This window comes from Ambystoma mexicanum, chromosome 12, assembly GCF_040938575.1.
Source record: "Ambystoma mexicanum isolate Mex_15411 chromosome 12, UKY_AmexF1_1, whole genome shotgun sequence".
Lineage (NCBI taxonomy): Eukaryota > Metazoa > Chordata > Amphibia > Caudata > Ambystomatidae > Ambystoma > Ambystoma mexicanum.
The window spans coordinates 668,956,518-668,975,570 of record NC_090936.1 but is presented as its reverse complement, the minus strand read 5'-3'; the positions used below and the strand labels follow the sequence as shown (position 1 = coordinate 668,975,570).

At 47.7% G+C, this 19,053-nt stretch overlaps 1 protein-coding gene across 50 annotated transcripts in view; it reads left to right on the top strand.

Moving 5' to 3' along the window:
* The first annotated feature begins 727 nt into the window (after positions 1-727).
* Positions 728-19,053, top strand: part of LOC138513982 (mucin-19) — a 1,848,798-nt gene continuing 1,830,472 nt past the window's right edge. For all 50 annotated transcript variants that reach the window (XM_069629210.1, XM_069629207.1, XM_069629194.1 and 47 more), the window contains exons 1-2: positions 728-851; positions 12,213-12,230. In XM_069629210.1, coding sequence (XP_069485311.1) covers positions 800-851; positions 12,213-12,230 — 70 coding nt within the window. In that variant the 5' untranslated portion in view covers positions 728-799. The remainder of the gene's footprint in view (positions 852-12,212; positions 12,231-19,053) is intronic.

Below are 19,053 nucleotides of genomic sequence, written 5' to 3'. Positions count from 1 at the left end.
AGTCACGTTTGCGACCTTTGCAATCGCTCCGATTAAAAGAGGAGACGTGGCCTTTAAGTGCGTAAAGGGTAGGCCCACTGTCGGACCCTGACACACGTGCACTCATTTCCCAGATGTACCCTAGAAGGTGAAGCTAGCTATAAAGGAACCGACAGGCTGGGTACCCGCAACCCGTGTCCGGCCGGTAACATTGCCAGCATACAACCGGCCAGGGCGACCATATTAACACTGTCCTGGGTGTCTGCGCGGTTCCGTTTCCGCAGGCCTGTCACGTATTGCCTGAAGACATGCCCTAAAATCATTCCTTTTTTAACATGATGTTTTTATGGACTGATACAGAGCAATCCTCTTAACAATAAAATACGCACTTTTTTGGGGATGGGGAGTCACTGAAGATTGCAAATTAAAGGCATAATATTACATTGCAAATGTGCCCATCCCGAGGAAGAAAAAAGGGGCCAGTAAGGAAAAACAGGTTTTTCGTTGTTATTTATTTTACCGGGTATCCTGGTTGGGCAAGGATTCAGCCCAGAGGAGCGAAGGGACGTGCACTGGGTCTGCGAAAAACGAAAAAAAAAGGTCTCTCTGTAATTACAATCGGTGCATGTGGCACCTGCCAAGGGAAGGTATTGACTTAACTTTCTGCGTTGGCTGATGTCATCAGCCTGGGTATGTAAATCAGCAGGGGCAGCGCCAAGGAGCTATATAAAAGCAGGAGGGCAGCACCTGCACACGGCTCAAGAAAGACATTATGATTTCAACCCTCCATCCCTACTAGAGCCCAACCTCCCCCTCTGTCATGTCTCTCGCTATACTTCTGTTGCTGCTGGCGCTCAGCATCCCCAGCCAAGGTAAGTCCCTTCTCGCGAGATCGCTATGCCCAGCAGCTGCCTTCCTCTCCAAATGGACCCGTCTCCTCTTCACCAAATATCCTTTGCTTTACGCCGTCCCTGCCACCAATATCAGTAAAATGGTGACGCGCAAGACATGGCCATGCGGTATGGCTATGTGTGCCCGTCTCCTGCATCTCATCCAGTGGCATACACCGCACCTATTTTTTTAATGGTGCTGTACGGAGCAGATGGTGCCTTCCCCCACCCAAGACTTCCAAGTTCAGATCATGGCAAGGCTAAAAGCCTTTCATCCGCCAGCGCGTGGTGAAATGAGTACCATTGAGCTTCTTGGCATTTTTGTTTTCGGCCTGTGCTACCTTGTCACCGTGTTCTGCTGTTTCTCCTAATTTTTATGACATTGATTCGTCCATCTAATTGCTAGCTCTTGTGCTTTGTTTAGTGCCTAAATTGTGGGATGGGGACATTTGCTGTCTAGGCGCTTTTACACGTTGATAACAATGCAAGGACTGTGGTCTAGCTGGTGGCATTCGTGGACTGCACCCCTCTATTCCCACCCCCGTCCCCCACACACACATAATCTAGAGCGGACCCGTTGTCCTTGCTTATTGGCAGAGTCTTTTTGAAGGGACGTGCGCTGCTTATGGCCCGGCTTTACTTATTCGTAGGAAGACACATTTTCTGTATTGCAAAACGGACACTGCACGCGAGCACAAAAATACAAACAAACACTTGTTACCAGCTTGTAGCATGATTGTGACCGATATGGCAAAAGTAGATGAAGTTACCTGCTCAGGGTCACAGAGCTTGGTTAAGAGGGGAGCCGGGATTAGAACTTAATTGTGGTGGTCAGCACTTAGATATTGGATCAGACCGCAGTGCACATTTCATTGTCTGCCTCCTCTGTATTGTTTTGGGAATCACGTCCGTTCTTAACAGTCGAATCACATTTTGGATGTTAAAATGTGTGTCCTGGCGTTTATGGGAATCCAGTAGGAAAAGGGGCGGGGGTATGTGAACCTGTGAAGGAGGTTAGGACAGAAACTGAAGGCACCCCTTTCTAGAAGCGACACCGTTGCTTTTCATAGCCCCAGAATTATCCCCTTGGCTGCTACATGCGAGCAAGCCTCCCCGAACAAGTCTTATTATAGCGCCAGGGATCTCAAGCACATTCCGCGAGTACTCGCAGAACAGCAGTGCCCAGCGTCCCGGCTAATTGCTGTTCATTGCACTAAGCCGTACTATTTCCTAATGTTTCACTGCCAAATATTTCACAATTCTTTGGGGAGTTCGGAGGCATCTCGCAAAGACCACAGAGCCTTGTTCAAGGCATTTACACGCCGTGGTTAAATGTCGTGGCAGCTTACTCCATTCAGAAAAGTATTTGTTAAAAACGAAACGATGCTTGTTAAAGGCCTAGTTAATGGGGGTGGAGAGGAGATGGGGGTGCGGGGCATCAACGTGCCTGTTGTTTCCTATTGATTCTTGGAAGTATTTGCATTCCCTATGTTTTAGTTTGTTGGGCCTGCATTTAGGGAGTAAGAGTGGCGGTGAAGATCGCACACTCAGAGAGAAGTGAGAAGTAGAGACTTGCTCATATTTCCAGTTACTTTTTCTGTTACCATTTCCGTTACATGTTTAGTAAATTGCGAGGATGGCTCCAGGTTCAACATATGCATTAAAAAAGTTGTATTTCTTCTTTGGACTGCTCCTTTGCATGGTCATGGGAAAAGATCAAGCACGGCAATAACGTGTTTTATATCGTGCATGACAACGCACATGTTGCAGCTTCACAGCGCTATACATAACACATGTTAGCATTAAACAACTCGTTTTACTAAAACTCAGAAGAACCAATCGGCCATGCCGGAATACCGCTCTGTGAATGCGGGTTGCAGATAGCTCCAGGGTTTAAGTACCTGCTGCAGAACTCTATCGTGGTAACGCAAATGTATATTTAATAACATTACCATATATTTTTTTTAAAAAACATACCCGTCCATTGACCTATACATTTCGACATTTTCTTCATTTTAGCCGATTAACACTCACAAAATATGTTGGCTTGACACAATACCAAAATTAATGCTTTGGCTTTCTAATTAAATATCGGGGTTTATTTCCCTCCCACGGAACTCTGGAACGGCCGTTACGCAGCAGAACTATAGGGAAAAATATCGTTCTGCCATTTCACCCCCAACCATCCATTAATCGCAGCTATGGCAACATTATCTTGGGATCAAATGTATCCGAGTGGATAGCTCATGGGTTAAGCGCAAGCCTCGGACGTGGTTCAAGACTACACATTTTAAAGTTGTTGTCTCGACAGCGCACACTCTGGTTCTCATCCTCACAAGGATGGAACAGTAGAGTGGGTAATAGCTATTTTTGCAACGCTCGGAAGAGGGGGATTCAGTCCTCAAGCACTATATAAAACCCCGATATCACCATAATATACATTTAGTCTCTTCTAATTAAACTCCTTTGTTTGACTATGCGATGCCTACGTGGACACATTATTCGTGGTGTAGTTACATAATGGAATATATATTCTAAGTTCTACTTGGTGTCTAGTTTTCCAGAAGTGCACGCTAACAGTCTCCATGTGTTTGATTAATAGTTGTTGGTATCCAAGTAGATGGCCCTCGTTTTATCGACCTAGGAAGGATTGAAGGCTAACTTTTGACCTTTTGGCTGCGGTCCATGTGCTAGTTAGTGCTAGTGCTACCCCCCAGGGGACATAGACCAGAGCACTCACGGAGTCTGTGGACTCAGAAGCCACTGCCCTGTGTGACATTCTGTACTCGCAGTGGCATTTCCGTTTCGCTGCCGCTGGGCCAATTTAAGGGTTCCTCTGAGAAATATGGAATGTCCTGTGTTTCTTGACACCCTCTGCCCCCTCACCCCCGCTCCTTAGCCCCCACACCGGTTACACGGGGGACCCAGCTTTTCCTTTACCGATGAAGGCAAAGCACGAGCTTGCATTCTTTCCTTCCAAACGGGTAACAGATGTGTCCTTTGCCAAGGACTTTTAGCCTAGCAATTAAAACCACAAGTACTATCATTTGTTAACATGTTTTATAAAGCATTTGCTTAAGTAGCCCTGTATGTCTGTGTCACTGCTAATGGCAGGTGTAAACTGTATCCAGAGAATGGAAGGGACAGTCATTCCTCTATGATCAGGATATGAGACTTTGATTCACTTATATCTCTGCATGGGGCGCGTATCCCCGCTGAGCTATCTAACCTGTCGAGCAGGGCACCCGTTCTGTCCACGTTTATCACAACTGTTCAGGTACATCATTACAGAACCGCTGCGCTGGTGCGTTGCAAGTTGACACGGTATTAGCACTGCGGCAAAGACTGGTCTTGCGCAAAAACGTATTCTGTTAAATGCATTATTGCACCAGTCCAACGCTTGCCCTGGTCCTCATCCCATTCTGCATTGGCACTAGGAAACACTTTCCCCCGGAGCAAACATGCATTGAAGCCATAGCTTTTTACACAAGGGCAATCTTTGGCCTAGGGTTCAACAACGCACTTGCACTGGTGCAACGTTCTGTAATGAGGCCCACAGGGTGTTATCACCGATGGTGTCAAAGGGGCGCCTGCCCCACCTAGCCCTATTATTTTTCCTCTTATGGTCCTCTTCAAATAACAGCTGAACGAATGTCCACCCACTTGCAACAGTGGAAATAACGTGAATGGGTTCGAAATTGTACCAGTGCGCTTATGACCACCCTTGTTTGGATTGTTACCAGTGCACTTATGACCACCCTTGTTTGGATTGTTACCAGTGCGCTTATGACCACCCTTTTTTGGATTGTTACCAGTGCACTTATGACCACCCTTATTTGGATTGTTACCAGTGCGCTTATGACCACCCTTGTTTGGATTGTTACCAGTGCGCTTATGACCACTCTTGTTGTTTGGATTGTTGGAAGCTGTGTCCATCCCTCCACAAAGCCCAGGCACGGGCTTTGAAAGATTAACAATGGGAATTGAACTGGATTCTGGTGACTCGCGCTCTGCCTCCCTAAAGTTCATAAGCTCCGGGACAAAATGAGATTGAATCAGAATTCTCCAGATAGATATTCTCAAAGCTTCAGTATATTCCTGATGTGGTCAGCCGACACGTGTTTCGACCTTGGTCGTTCTCAAGGCTGACACAATAAATTCAGATAGCATTCATATTTAAGTACAGTTTAAAAATCAGAGGATGTACAAAATATCCAAAACGCAATAAGTGCCATACGTTTCAGAAGTGACATGATTTTTACGTTTGTACATTTGTTAGAGACCAGGAAAGGCACAACCCTGTGTTAACGAAGGGGGATGTGAAGAGTCACTTTCTGCTGTATTTGGGAGTATCTTCAAGGTGGGCATTCTCCTTGCAAGGGCGTTTTTCAGGATATTACCATTGCTTACACAATAATCATGTTGTGCCTTCTTATGTGACTTGAAACCAAACCAAGATTTAAGCCTAGGTCCATCACAGTATCACATATGATAATCCTTACAGCACCTGTTTGGTCATACCCAAACATTCAGTGGAGTAACTTTGCTGAAAATGTTAGGTGGGACATGACATCTGAAGAAAAGGTGCCCCAGCCAAATGAATGGGAACAAAATGGTGTGCCATGACAGTTGATGGGGGGGACACACACCCCTGTCCCCCCATATAATTACGCCCATGCAAACATTACAAGGCATTTTCCCCACATGCGGTGTGCAAAACCTGTTACATAATCAGACTCATCGATTTTGCTCGACCTTAAGTAGAGTGAATGCCTCACTTAAGAGGACATCGCCTACTTTAGTGTTCACAGGTGTTGGCTAGTTCGGCCAGGGACAAAGTGAGAGCTATGTTAGCATGACTTGGACATGTGATTATTCTGGATTGAAGGTGTGGGGGAGGTTCTTGCCCTGCCGTGCCAGCTGAGCCGTCCTTGGCAGAAGGAGCGCAGCCAAACTCTGGGCCCATGAAGGGTGCTGGCCACCTGGACCTGGGACATCCTGGATCATTCAGTGCCCCCATAAGGCAGGAGAGGCACCTCAGAGACAATACAGAATCTTAGACCTGAGGGGCAAAGATTCCTCTCTGGTGTCAACTCACACCCATTCTCAGCACCCTGCACTAGCTCGACCCCCCTCGCACCATATGGACTCCCTCTTCTCTTTCCTATAATACGTCATTTCACTTCTGCTGAAATGCCTGGTGAAGGTGGCCAGCCTATTTAAACGAATGACTGAGTGAGCACTCTTCCCTGGCTAAAATGCTATTCGACATTCATCAAACCCATTCTCACCTCCCTGCACTAACGCTATCCCACACGTGCCATCTGCACCCTCCGCCCCCAGTGAGCACTCTTCCCAAGCTGCTGCTGTTCAACATTCATCACACCCATTCTCACCTCCGTGCACTAGCTCTACCCGCACACAACATCTGGACTCCCTCTAGTAAGCACTCTTCCCTAGCTGAGCTGCTCTTCACCATTCATCACACCCATTCTCACCTCCCTGCACTAGCTATACCCCACACGCAACATCTGGACTCCCTCTAGTGAGCACTCTTCCCCAGCTGAGCTGCTCTTCACTATTCATCACACCCATTCTCACCTCCCTCCACTAGCTCTACCCCACACACGACATCTGGACTCCCTCTAGTGAGCACTCTTCCCTAGCTGAGCTGCTCTTCACCATTCATCAAACCCATTCTCACCTCCCTGCATTAGCTCTACCCCACACGCAACATCGGGACTCCCTCTAGTGAGCACTCTTCCCTAGCTGAGCTGCTCTTCACCATTCATCACACCCATTTTCACCTCCCTGCACTAGCTCTACCCCACACACAACATCTGGACTCCTTCTAGGGAAGCACTCTTCCCCAGCTGAGCTGCTGTTCACCATTCATCATACCCATTCTCACCTCCTTGCACTAGCTCTACCCCACACGCAACATCTGGACTCCCTCTAGTAAGCACTCTTCCCTAGCTGAGCTGCTCGTCACCATTCATCACACCCATTCTCACCTCCCTGCACTAGCTCTACCCCACACGCAACATCTGGACTCCCTCTAGTGAGCACTCTTTCCCAGCTGAGCTGCTCTTCACCATTCATCACACCCATTCTCACCTCCCTGCACTAGCTCTACCCCACACATGACAGCTGGACTCCGTCTAGTGAGCACTCTTCCCTAGCTAAGCTGCTCTTCACCATTCATCACACCCATTCTCACCTCCCTACACTAGCTCTACCCCACACAGGACAGCTGGACTCCGTCTAGTGAGCACTCTTCCCTAGCTAAGCTGCTCTTCACCATTCATCACACCCATTCTCACCTCCCTACACTAGCTCTACCCCACACACGACAGCTGGACTCCGTCTAGTGAGCACTCTTCCCTAGCTAAGCTGCTGTTCAACATTCATCACACCCATTCTCACCTCTCTGCGCTAGCTCTACCCCACACACGACGTCTGGACTCTGTCTAGTGAGCATTCTTCCCAGGCTGAGCTGCTCTTCACCATTCATCACACCCATTCTCACCTCCCTGCACTACCTGTACCCCACACACAGCATCTGGACTCCCCCCTAGTGAGCACTCTTCCCTAGCTGAGCTGCTCTTCATCATTCATCACACCCATTCTCACCTCCCTGCACTAGCACTACCCCACACGTGACATCTGGACTCCTTCGAGTGAGCACTCTTCCCTAGCTGAGCTGCTCTTCACCATTCATCACACCCATTCTCACCTCCCTGCACTAGCTCTACCCCACACACAGCATCTGGACTCCCTCGAGTGAGCACTCTTCCCCAAATAAGCTGCTGCTCAACATTCATCACACCCATTCTCACCTCCCTGCACTAGCTCTACCCCACACACGACATCTGGACTCCCTCGAGTGAGCACTCTTCCCTAGCTTAGTTGCTCGTCACCATTCATCACACCCATTCTCACCTCCCTGCACTAGCTCTACCCCACACACAGCATCTGGACTCCCTCGAGTGAGCACTGTTCCCCAAATAAGCTGCTGTTCAACATTCATCACACCCATTCTCACCTCTCTGCACTAGCTCTACCCCACACACGACATCTGGACTCTGTCTAGTGAGCACTCTTCCCAAGCTGAGCTGCTCTTCACCATTCATCACACCCATTCTCACCTCCCTGCACTAGCTCTACCCCGCACACGACATCTGGACTCCTTCTAGTGAGCACTCTTCCCTAGCTGAGCTGCTCTTCACCATTCATCACACCCATTCTCACCTCCCTGCATTAGCTCTACCCCACACACAGCATCTGGACTCCCTCGAGTGAGCACTCGTCCCTGGCTGACCTGCTGATCAACATTCATCGCACCCATTCTCACCTCCCTGCACTAGCTCTACCCCACACACGGCATCTGGACTCCCTCGGGTGAGCACTCCTCCCTAGCTGAGCTGCTGTTCAACATTCATCACACCCATTCTCACCTCCCTGCACTAGCTCTACCCCACACCCGACATCTGGACTCCCTCTAGGGAAGCACTCTTCCCCAGCTGAGCTGCTGTTCACCATTCATCACACCCATTCTCACCTCCTAGCACTAGCTCTACCCCACATGCAACATCTGGACTCCCTCTAGTGAGCACTCTTCCCTAGCTGAGTTGCTGTTCACCATTCATCACACCCATTCTCACCTCCCTGCACTAGCTCTACCCCACACACGACATCTGGACTCCCTCGAGTGAGCACTCTTCCCCAGCTGAGTTGCTCTTCACCGTTCATCACACCCATTCTCACCTCCCTACACTACCTCTAGCCCACACACGGCATCTGGACCCCCTCTAGTGAGCACTCTTCCCTAGCTGAGCTGCTGTTCACCATTCATCACACCCTTTCTGAATCCCTAGGATACCCATAGTTTTATACGTGTGCCTGAACACTTCCCGATTAATGCTTTTACAATAGCAGCAGCGGTTTGCAAGGCGCACGCACATGCCTGGAACTGGTTTCGTTAGAACCATGTGGCTCAGAAGCTGAACGGCTGAGCTTAGGCCATGAGCACTATCTATAAAAAGCACGCAACCACACCTGCCCCCTCAATTTTGGAGACATTAAACAAAGTGAGAAAACGCGGATGGCGCTTCCATGGCTGACTCCTTCGGAGAGGCAATGTGGCCTAGAGCGTTCATTGCTATCTTTAACCTTTTCACTGCCATGGGTTTTCCCCCCAGTGCCAAGGCCTTTTTGGTGATTTCAGTATCTCACCATGCAAAGCCTTCTAACTTTTTCTCCGTCATTAACCACTTAAGTGCCAAGGACGAGCTATCTCGTCCTTGGCACTTCTTGTGCCTTGTTCTTGGCACTATCTCGTCCTAGAAGCGAAAACGTGCGACTCTTTAAACCAGCTCAAGGGAGAGGCGCTGCACTTGGAGCTGACATGAACAGCTGCTTAGACCCTGCAACTAAACATTGCCACCCCATCACGTGCAGGGAAGCAACGTGTAGTGCACGTAAAGCCTGCCTCCCACACCCGCAGGGGTCACCTGCTCAAGCTCGGAGCACCTTTAAGCCGGGATTCGTCGCATATAGAGAAAGGCCCAGCAGTATCGCAGTGCCAATATCAGCCCTCACCTGTTCATCCCAAGCCCGAGGTCTTCCCAAGTGTCACGTGTTGCTCTTGCAGAGGCTGCCACTTCAACAAAGATGGCAGCAGGTGTATGATCGCCAACCCACTCACCTGAGTTCTGTTGACTTTCTCCACCGTTCGAACATTGCTACAAAAGCCTGCACTGGCAGCCTTACCTCCGGTGATACCGCAAACCGCGTTTACTCTTACCGCCTGATACTGGATGTACTCGTACTCCTTGTTGACTCTGGCTTCGTGTCTTCCTGGGGTGGGACTAGTCTTTTATCTGCAGGCGTAGAGCCCCCCCCCCCTCCTCGACCCCCCACGGGGATGCGCGGAGCATTCATTGCATTGGCTGTACTTTATAATAGAAATTGCCCTCATTGATCTCAGTGAGAGCAAAATGAAGCCGAGGAATGTCGGCAGAGAGCTCCAGAGAGCTACACGTGAGATGTCATTAAGGGCTGGGGTCGCAGCGGGCATAACCCGTGCATCCGTCCATTTTGGACCCATTACATAGCAATAACACGTTCTTCTTTTACCCCCCCACAGAAATGTGTAGAATGAGTCTTGCTTTGTTTTTTGGCATAAAAAGGCCGCAGATTTATTTTCCACAATAACATAAAACCACACTGTACACATTAGTGGAAATAATTCAGAAGATGCAGCGACTGCTCCGTGTCCAATGACCTGCTTCCCCCTTTCTTTCCCAACGTCCATTATAGGCCCAACTCTCCCAACCCTTTGCGCCTGAGCTTCACCTGCCCATGCAGGTATTCCTGGGCGGGGAGAGTGCCGTTTCCTTGGGGGAAGCTGAGCCCTTGTTGTTCCCCCCAGACGCCCCTGCCGTTCAGGCTCCCAAGGGGCGCTGGTCCGAGAAGGGCGAAGACCCTTCCGGCTTTCTCCTGGCTCCTCCGGAGTCTGTCTCTTGTGTTTGGTTGCCCAAACACCGCCACACCGCCTGTCGTCCTGCGACATCGACGATCAGGCCTCCTTGCTTGTCCTGTTTGTAGGGTGGGTGGGTGGGAAAACGAAGTCCTCTGCTGGTAGGTGGGCGTCCCAATGCCAAGGCTAGATACTGCCTGCAGTGGGAAGCCTGCTTGTTATAAAGGAGGGTAGCCCCACCCCCCGCCATTGTTGCCCTTCGCGGGCTTTTCCTCCGATTTGCCGCGCTGTTTCCTTTCGCGGGCTTTCGCTTCGTCTTGCCGCGCTTCCTGCGGGCACCTCCCCCTCATCCCGGGGGAGGGGGAGGATAGGAGGAGGACACCGCCCGGGTTATCGGGGTGCCTCCTCCATTTTGGGATTTCGTCGTCGACACTGGCAGAGACACTAAGACCTAAGACGCATCTCATGTTTAGGTGAGCCATCAGAAGGTCTCAACTCTCAGCCATAGAGGGGTGGGTGCGGGAATTATAAGACACCCCATAAACAGGGTCGGATTGGCCCAAAATAAATGGAAAGAAAAAAAAAGATATTCAACATTTTTTGTTGTTGTTTTTTTTCAAAAAGCTTTTCATCCTTCTTAGGTCGATAGTATCAACACAGGTTGGGTGATATTGTATGCATATTTGTTCTATAAAAAAAGATCTTAAGCGTAAGTGCTATACAATAGCATATTATCGTTTGGCCTTGGACTTCTGCTTGGATTCACAGTAACTTAGTGTACTTAGGTACAATGCTATTTGATGCCACTTCCTGTTTTGTCAAGGGGTGAAATGTCATGTTTCATGCTTCCTGCGATGTCAATTTGGGGTGGAGTCAAATTACATCACTTCCGGTGATGTCATCAGAGGTCAAGGGTCGTGAGGCGAGGGGTTGGCCACTTTTTTTGGGGGTGTCCGGGCCTATTTCTTGTCCCAGTCCGACCCTGACCATAAACAGACTACTGCGCTATATGAGGTTGGAGGCAAAGGTTGGATTGGCCATTGAAGCTCAGGTACGCCAGTCAGTCTCTAAACATTGCTTATGAAGTCTTGAAAAATAAGCCTCGTCTCTGCAACACGGGGACCAAGAAAGATGTGAAATCGTTTCACTGGCATTACCAATATTCAGTCTCTCTTTTCAGCAACACGGAGTTCACAAACACTTGCAGACGTTTAAATCATAGTTATAAGTTACATCCTACCCACACTAGATTATACGGGGGCTTGGTATAAAATAAAGAGGAGCGACTATGCTGCCTTTGTGGGCGGACGAAAGAGACAACTAGACATCGCCTCACTTAGTAAAAAAATATCATGTTGGTTATGAAAGGTTCGTCCATATGGAGGTTATGAATCAGATCAGTCCCAGAGCGCTGTCCAGGGAGGGGAAACCCTAGTAATGACCACAGCAGCTTTTTATGTATGAAAGGAAATAATGACATTAATTGGACATGTTAATAATAGTGTAATACTTATCTATCATCCTGAGGACTTTGAGTTAGTGGTGGCTTTAGTATGAAGTAGTAGGAGAAATAAGGAGATTTGTATTAATCGAATTCTCGTAAAGTGACACATGTAATAAGTGATTTTGATTTTAAGGGTACCGTTTCTTTTTCTAAGATATCAAGGGTGTTAAATGTATGGAATGTTAACTGATGTAGTTTAGATATTTATTTAAATGACCATCTATTTTAATATGTATAATATAGTGCAGACGTTTTATGTGTTTTTAATGGAAACCAAAATGTACTTTAATTCATAAAAGTTAAAAAAATACATATAGTTATTGTGCACTAACTATGTGTTTTTCCTTTCTCCTGGCAGGTCATCACGAAGGCTCCGGTATGTACATTTATATCTGTCTTCTTTCTTCCTCGCCCACGTCACTTCCGTTCTCCCCCTTTATTCTGTACGTTTTGGATATCATAAAAAGCCAGTGACGTTATTGATCGGTAGTGGCGGTAGTTTGTTGTTTGTTTTTGCACACTGTGCTATGCCTAGGGGCACGAAGGGCCTCCTAATGAGCATGGTAGGGATTGTAAAGGCATGTGGTATTTGAAATACATGCTATTCTTAAAATACCGCCTGCTTATGATTGGAATCACATGGGATACGAGCTGCATAGCCTACACAGCGAGTAGTGTGTGGAGGAAGTAATCCACAGTTACTCAGTGCAGTAGTTCCTCCTAGGAATCCCTTGCAGCAGCTGTCCCCTGCCGTCCCAATGCAGAGGTGGGTGGTGTTTAAACACCAGCATACCCAGTACTCATTCCAGGGCCGCCAGCTGGAAATGGCACACTACAGAGTGTTATGCCTTCCTGCATAGCATTTGGCGTCGTGGGACTATATCTAGCTAGATATAAGGTGGGCTAGCCAGCATTCCGCACTGTGCACTGCAGGCACATGGCATCTGGGTCTCACCCTACATGAAGGCGGGTGGGTGGTGGCGACTTCTCAGGACTGCCACTCACACACCCAGTTATAAGTAGTCTTGCCCGACGGCTCAGTGAGCTAATGCATTCACGGAAGAGATCTGTGTGCAATTTAAGGGTCAAAAATGTACATCTGAGAGGGCCAGCTTACGCTCCCATCATTCATGCTTGATAACTTGATTGCGACAGTATCTCTCGATTTTTCACTTTACATAGTGGGCCATATTGATGCAATTATGATTAAGTATGGTTATTTCTGTTATTAGTAATGCCTTATTACAATAGTTCTCTATGTACACATGATCTCTGATATTGTACACGCAGGTTGTTTTTACAGCCATCACAAAGCATGACTATGTTTAGCCAAGATTTTGGAAGTGACCCTTAATGCAGAGCAGGCGGTTTCAGCTCAAGAGGTCCATGGCTCTTGCCATGTTATGTAAATATCATGCATTGATCACTCCTGCTGAAATGACATTTCATTGCAGAGAAAGAGACTTCTGCTCTAATTTGATTTGGAGGTTGAGTGTCTCTGAGCAGCGCATGACAGCGTTCACTTCTCAGTCCTGACCAGTGGGTAACCCCTGATTTCAGCCTGTGTGGAATCCGCAGTATCCGGGCTCACTGGGTGAAATGTTGGGGATGTTGGCCTATTAAACCTGGGGAGGGGGGCGGGCTTATCAGCATTTTAGAGTCTGTCATTTGTAAAGACACTAAGATAAAATGCAACTGTATTCAATAAAATATATACCCCTATTTCAATATATCCTAGGTGAAGATGATTTCTCTGGTATGTACACTCAGTGTTCTCTGCTTTGCTTTTACAAGACTCGCTTACTTCGTATTTGTGCTGTAATGCTTTTAATATGTATAAAAATGAAGATATCTCAGAAGCTCACATGACAATTTGAAATATCCTTAAATAAAAAAAATGATATTTGCACTTGCAAAGAAAGGTTGTAAGATGTGATGTATTTGTGCAGATGTTTATTCAATTAAGAAATGTTGCATTATATATGTGTCAGTCACCTCCTACTAACCCCAATTTGACAGTGTTTGAGTCGGGTTTTAATGTAGTTTGAACGCATGTCTTTGTGTTACATAATGGTCAGAAACCATGAAAGTTATGTTCAGAAACATAAAACGTTTTACTTATGATAAATTGATATATATATTTCGAATAAGGTGTCTCTGTTTGACTAAATACTGAAAGTATTTAAAGCATAAAATAGTGTATGTAACCACAGAAATGCATGTGATAAAAAGGGAGGGGTAACCAGTTTCTTCATAGGTTTAGCACAATAGCTGGGGCCGCAGCCACCTCTGGTGCTGTAGTTTGACAGTCACCCTTTCATTTTACTCTTGAGGCCTCCATCTTAACTTGTCTTTGAATAACTCGTAAGCTTTTGAAATGTTAATTAGATAGCTCAGCTGGTTGAACACCCGCTGCTGTGGTATGTGTGTTATCTGCAGGTTCCAGGTTCGAATTTCGGCAAGCTCGAATCAGCCTTTCATCCTTCCGAGGTTGATTAAATGAGTACCAATTTTGATTGGGTAATAATAATCTATATTTATAAAAGTGAAAATTTGTGGGTTTGTGGCAAAGCGTTGTTCCTTATACAATTCCACACTGTTTCACGAATCTGCTCAAAATTTTGCATAGTTACCTGTGAGGACCCTCCGGACATGAGTGGCTACATAACATTTGGAAACCCCACCTCTTCCCCTGATTTCAGCACCTTCACCCATGAGACGGTTGCCTGAAATCGGCAAAACACCAATGTGGTCGTAGAAGGACTGTTCCTCAACCGTAGAATGCACGGTTTCTGGGATATTTGCACCTCAATGAACTGCACCACGCCCGGGTGATGCAACAGACGGGGAGAGTGCACAGTAGGTCCCAGTATGCAGCAGCACACCAACTCTCGCCTCCCCCCAATGTCTGCTCTGGGGTATGTCAGCCAGCCACACACGCCCATTCTCAGTTCAGTTTACTCCTGAGTGCAAGGCACATCACGCGATAAGCGAATCAGAACAGCGACCTACAGGAACATTGATTTGCAACAATTGATGAGAGTGTTGTCATGTCTGTCCACAGAACCAGTTTGGACAACGTATACTTTTTGCTAGTTGTATAAGAAAAAATGTCCATCTAATGCGCTTTCGATATATTTCGGATGGTTCCATGTCACTTTGCTGACAGTAATTACTCCGTGATCATTTACCCCAAAGTAATTACTTCAACATTTTTCATCTATTTATTATTTTTTCTTATTTGGCAGGGTCCCCACCCGCCTTCCCCTTCATTACTGCACCTACCCCAAACTCTACCCACCCCTTTTTACCATCTTCCCCCAAAGACCTATAATTTTTCAGTTGAAAAAGAAACAACGGGATACTATTTTGTACATAGATACATTTCAAGTTATTATTATTAATGGTAATGTTATAGATCGTGGCCAACGTTAGTATGCTGAAAGATGACATGTCTCAGTAAGCATAAATCTACCTGCCTTGATCTTGTGTAAAACGTATTCTGTTAATGCATTATTGCACCAGTCCAACGCTTGCCCTGGTCCTCATCCCATTCTGCATTCGCACTAGGAAACACTTTCCCCCGGAGCAAACATGCATTGAAGCCATAGCTTTTTACACAAGGGCAATCTTTGGCCTAGGGTTCAACACCGCACTTGCACTGGTGCAACGTTCTGTAATGAGGCCCACAGGGTGTTATCACCGATGGTGTCAAAGGGGCGCCTGCCCCACCTAGCCCTATTATTTTTCCTCTTATGGTCCTCTTCAAATAACAGCTGAACGAATGTCCACCCACTTGCAACAGTGGAAATAACGTGAATGGGTTCGAAATTGTACCAGTGCGCTTATGACCACCCTTGTTTGGATTGTTACCAGTGCACTTATGACCACCCTTGTTTGGATTGTTACCAGTGCGCTTATGACCACCCTTTTTTGGATTGTTACCAGTGCACTTATGACCACCCTTATTTGGATTGTTACCAGTGCGCTTATGACCACCCTTGTTTGGATTGTTACCAGTGCGCTTATGACCACTCTTGTTGTTTGGATTGTTGGAAGCTGTGTCCATCCCTCCACAAAGCCCAGGCACGGGCTTTGAAAGATTAACAATGGGAATTGAACTGGATTCTGGTGACTCGCGCTCTGCCTCCCTAAAGTTCATAAGCTCCGGGACAAAATGAGATTGAATCAGAATTCTCCAGATAGATATTCTCAAAGCTTCAGTATATTCCTGATGTGGTCAGCCGACACGTGTTTCGACCTTGGTCGTTCTCAAGGCTGACACAATAAATTCAGATAGCATTCATATTTAAGTACAGTTTAAAAATCAGAGGATGTACAAAATATCCAAAACGCAATAAGTGCCATACGTTTCAGAAGTGACATGATTTTTACGTTTGTACATTTGTTAGATACCAGGAAAGGCACAACCCTGTGTTAACGAAGGGGGGATGTGAAGAGTCACTTTCTGCTGTATTTGGGAGTATCTTCAAGGTGGGCATTCTCCTTGCAAGGGCGTTTTTCAGGATATTACCATTGCTTACACAATAATCATGTTGTGCCTTCTTATGTGACTTGAAACCAAACCAAGATTTAAGCCTAGGTCCATCACAGTATCACATATGATAATCCTTACAGCACCTGTTTGGTCATACCCAAACATTCAGTGGAGTAACTTTGCTGAAAATGTTAGGTGGGACATGACATCTGAAGAAAAGGTGCCCCAGCCAAATGAATGGGAACAAAATGGTGTGCCATGACAGTTGATGGGGGGGGACACACACCCCTGTCCCCCCATATAATTACGCCCATGCAAACATTACAAGGCATTTTCCCCACATGCGGTGTGCAAAACCTGTTACATAATCAGACTCATCGATTTTGCTCGACCTTAAGTAGAGTGAATGCCTCACTTAAGAGGACATCGCCTACTTTAGTGTTCACAGGTGTTGGCTAGTTCGGCCAGGGACAAAGTGAGAGCTATGTTAGCATGACTTGGACATGTGATTATTCTGGATTGAAGGTGTGGGGGAGGTTCTTGCCCTGCCGTGCCAGCTGAGCCGTCCTTGGCAGAAGGAGCGCAGCCAAACTCTGGGCCCATGAAGGGTGCTGGCCACCTGGACCTGGGACATCCTGGATCATTCAGTGCCCCCATAAGGCAGGAGAGGCACCTCAGAGACAATACAGAATCTTAGACCTGAGGGGCAAAGATTCCTCTCTGGTGTCAACTCACACCCATTCTCAGCACCCTGCACTAGCTCGACCCCCCTCGCACCATATGGACTCCCTCTTCTCTTTCCTATAATACGTCATTTCACTTCTGCTGAAATGCCTGGTGAAGGTGGCCAGCCTATTTAAACGAATGACTGAGTGAGCACTCTTCCCTGGCTAAAATGCTATTCGACATTCATCAAACCCATTCTCACCTCCCTGCACTAACGCTATCCCACACGTGCCATCTGCACCCTCCGCCCCCAGTGAGCACTCTTCCCAAGCTGCTGCTGTTCAACATTCATCACACCCATTCTCACCTCCGTGCACTAGCTCTACCCGCACACAACATCTGGACTCCCTCTAGTAAGCACTCTTCCCTAGCTGAGCTGCTCTTCACCATTCATCACACCCATTCTCACCTCCCTGCACTAGCTATACCCCACACGCAACATCTGGACTCCCTCTAGTGAGCACTCTTCCCCAGCTGAGCTGCTCTTCACTATTCATCACACCCATTCTCACCTCCCTCCACTAGCTCTACCCCACACACGACATCTGGACTCCCTCTAGTGAGCACTCTTCCCTAGCTGAGCTGCTCTTCACCATTCATCAAACCCATTCTCACCTCCCTGCATTAGCTCTACCCCACACGCAACATCGGGACTCCCTCTAGTGAGCACTCTTCCCTAGCTGAGCTGCTCTTCACCATTCATCACACCCATTTTCACCTCCCTGCACTAGCTCTACCCCACACACAACATCTGGACTCCTTCTAGGGAAGCACTCTTCCCCAGCTGAGCTGCTGTTCACCATTCATCACACCCATTCTCACCTCCTTGCACTAGCTCTACCCCACACGCAACATCTGGACTCCCTCTAGTAAGCACTCTTCCCTAGCTGAGCTGCTCGTCACCATTCATCACACCCATTCTCACCTCCCTGCACTAGCTCTACCCCACACGCAACATCTGGACTCCCTCTAGTGAGCACTCTTCCCTAGCTGAGCTGCTCTTCACCATTCATCACACCCATTCTCACCTCCCTGCACTAGCTCTACCCCACACACAGCATCTGGACTCCCTCGAGTGAGCACTCGTGCCTAGCTGAGCTGCTGTTCAACATTCATCACACCCATTCTCACCTCCCTGCACTAGCTCTACCCCACACACGACATCTGAACTCCCTCTAGGGAAGCACTCTTCCCCAGCTGAGCTGCTCGTCACCATTCATCACACCCATTCTCACCTCCCTTCAATAGCTCTACCCCACACACGACAGCTGGACTCCGTCTAGTGAGCACTCTTCCCTAGCTAAGCTGCTCTTCACCATTCATCACACCCATTCTCACCTCCCTACACTAGCTCTACCCCACACACGACAGCTGGACTCCGTCTAGTGAGCACTCTTCCCTAGCTAAGCTGCTCTTCACCATTCATCACACCCATTCTCACCTCTCTACACTAGCTCTACCCCACACACAGCATCTGGACTCCCTCGAGTGAGCACTCTTCCCCAAATAAGCTGCTGTTCAACATTCATCACACCCATTCTCACCTCCCTGCACTAGCTCTACCCCACACACGACATCTTAACTCCCTCTAGGGAAGCACTCTTTCCCAGCTCAGCTGTTGTTCACCATTCATCACACCCATTCTCACCTCCCTGCACTAGCTCTACCCCACACACAGCATCTGGACTCCCTCTAGTGAGCACTCTTCCCTAGCTGAGCTGCTCTTCACCATTCATCACACCCATTCTCACCTCCCTGCACTAGCTCTACCCCACACACGACAGCTGGACTCCGTCTAGTGAGCAGTCTTCCCTAGCTAAGCTGCTCTTCACCATTCATCACACCCATTCTCACCTCCCTGCACTAGCACTACCCCACACGTGACATCTGGACTCCTTCGAGTGAACACTCTTCCCTAGCTAAGCTGCTCTTCACCATTCATCACACCCATTCTCACCTCCCTGCACTAGCTCTA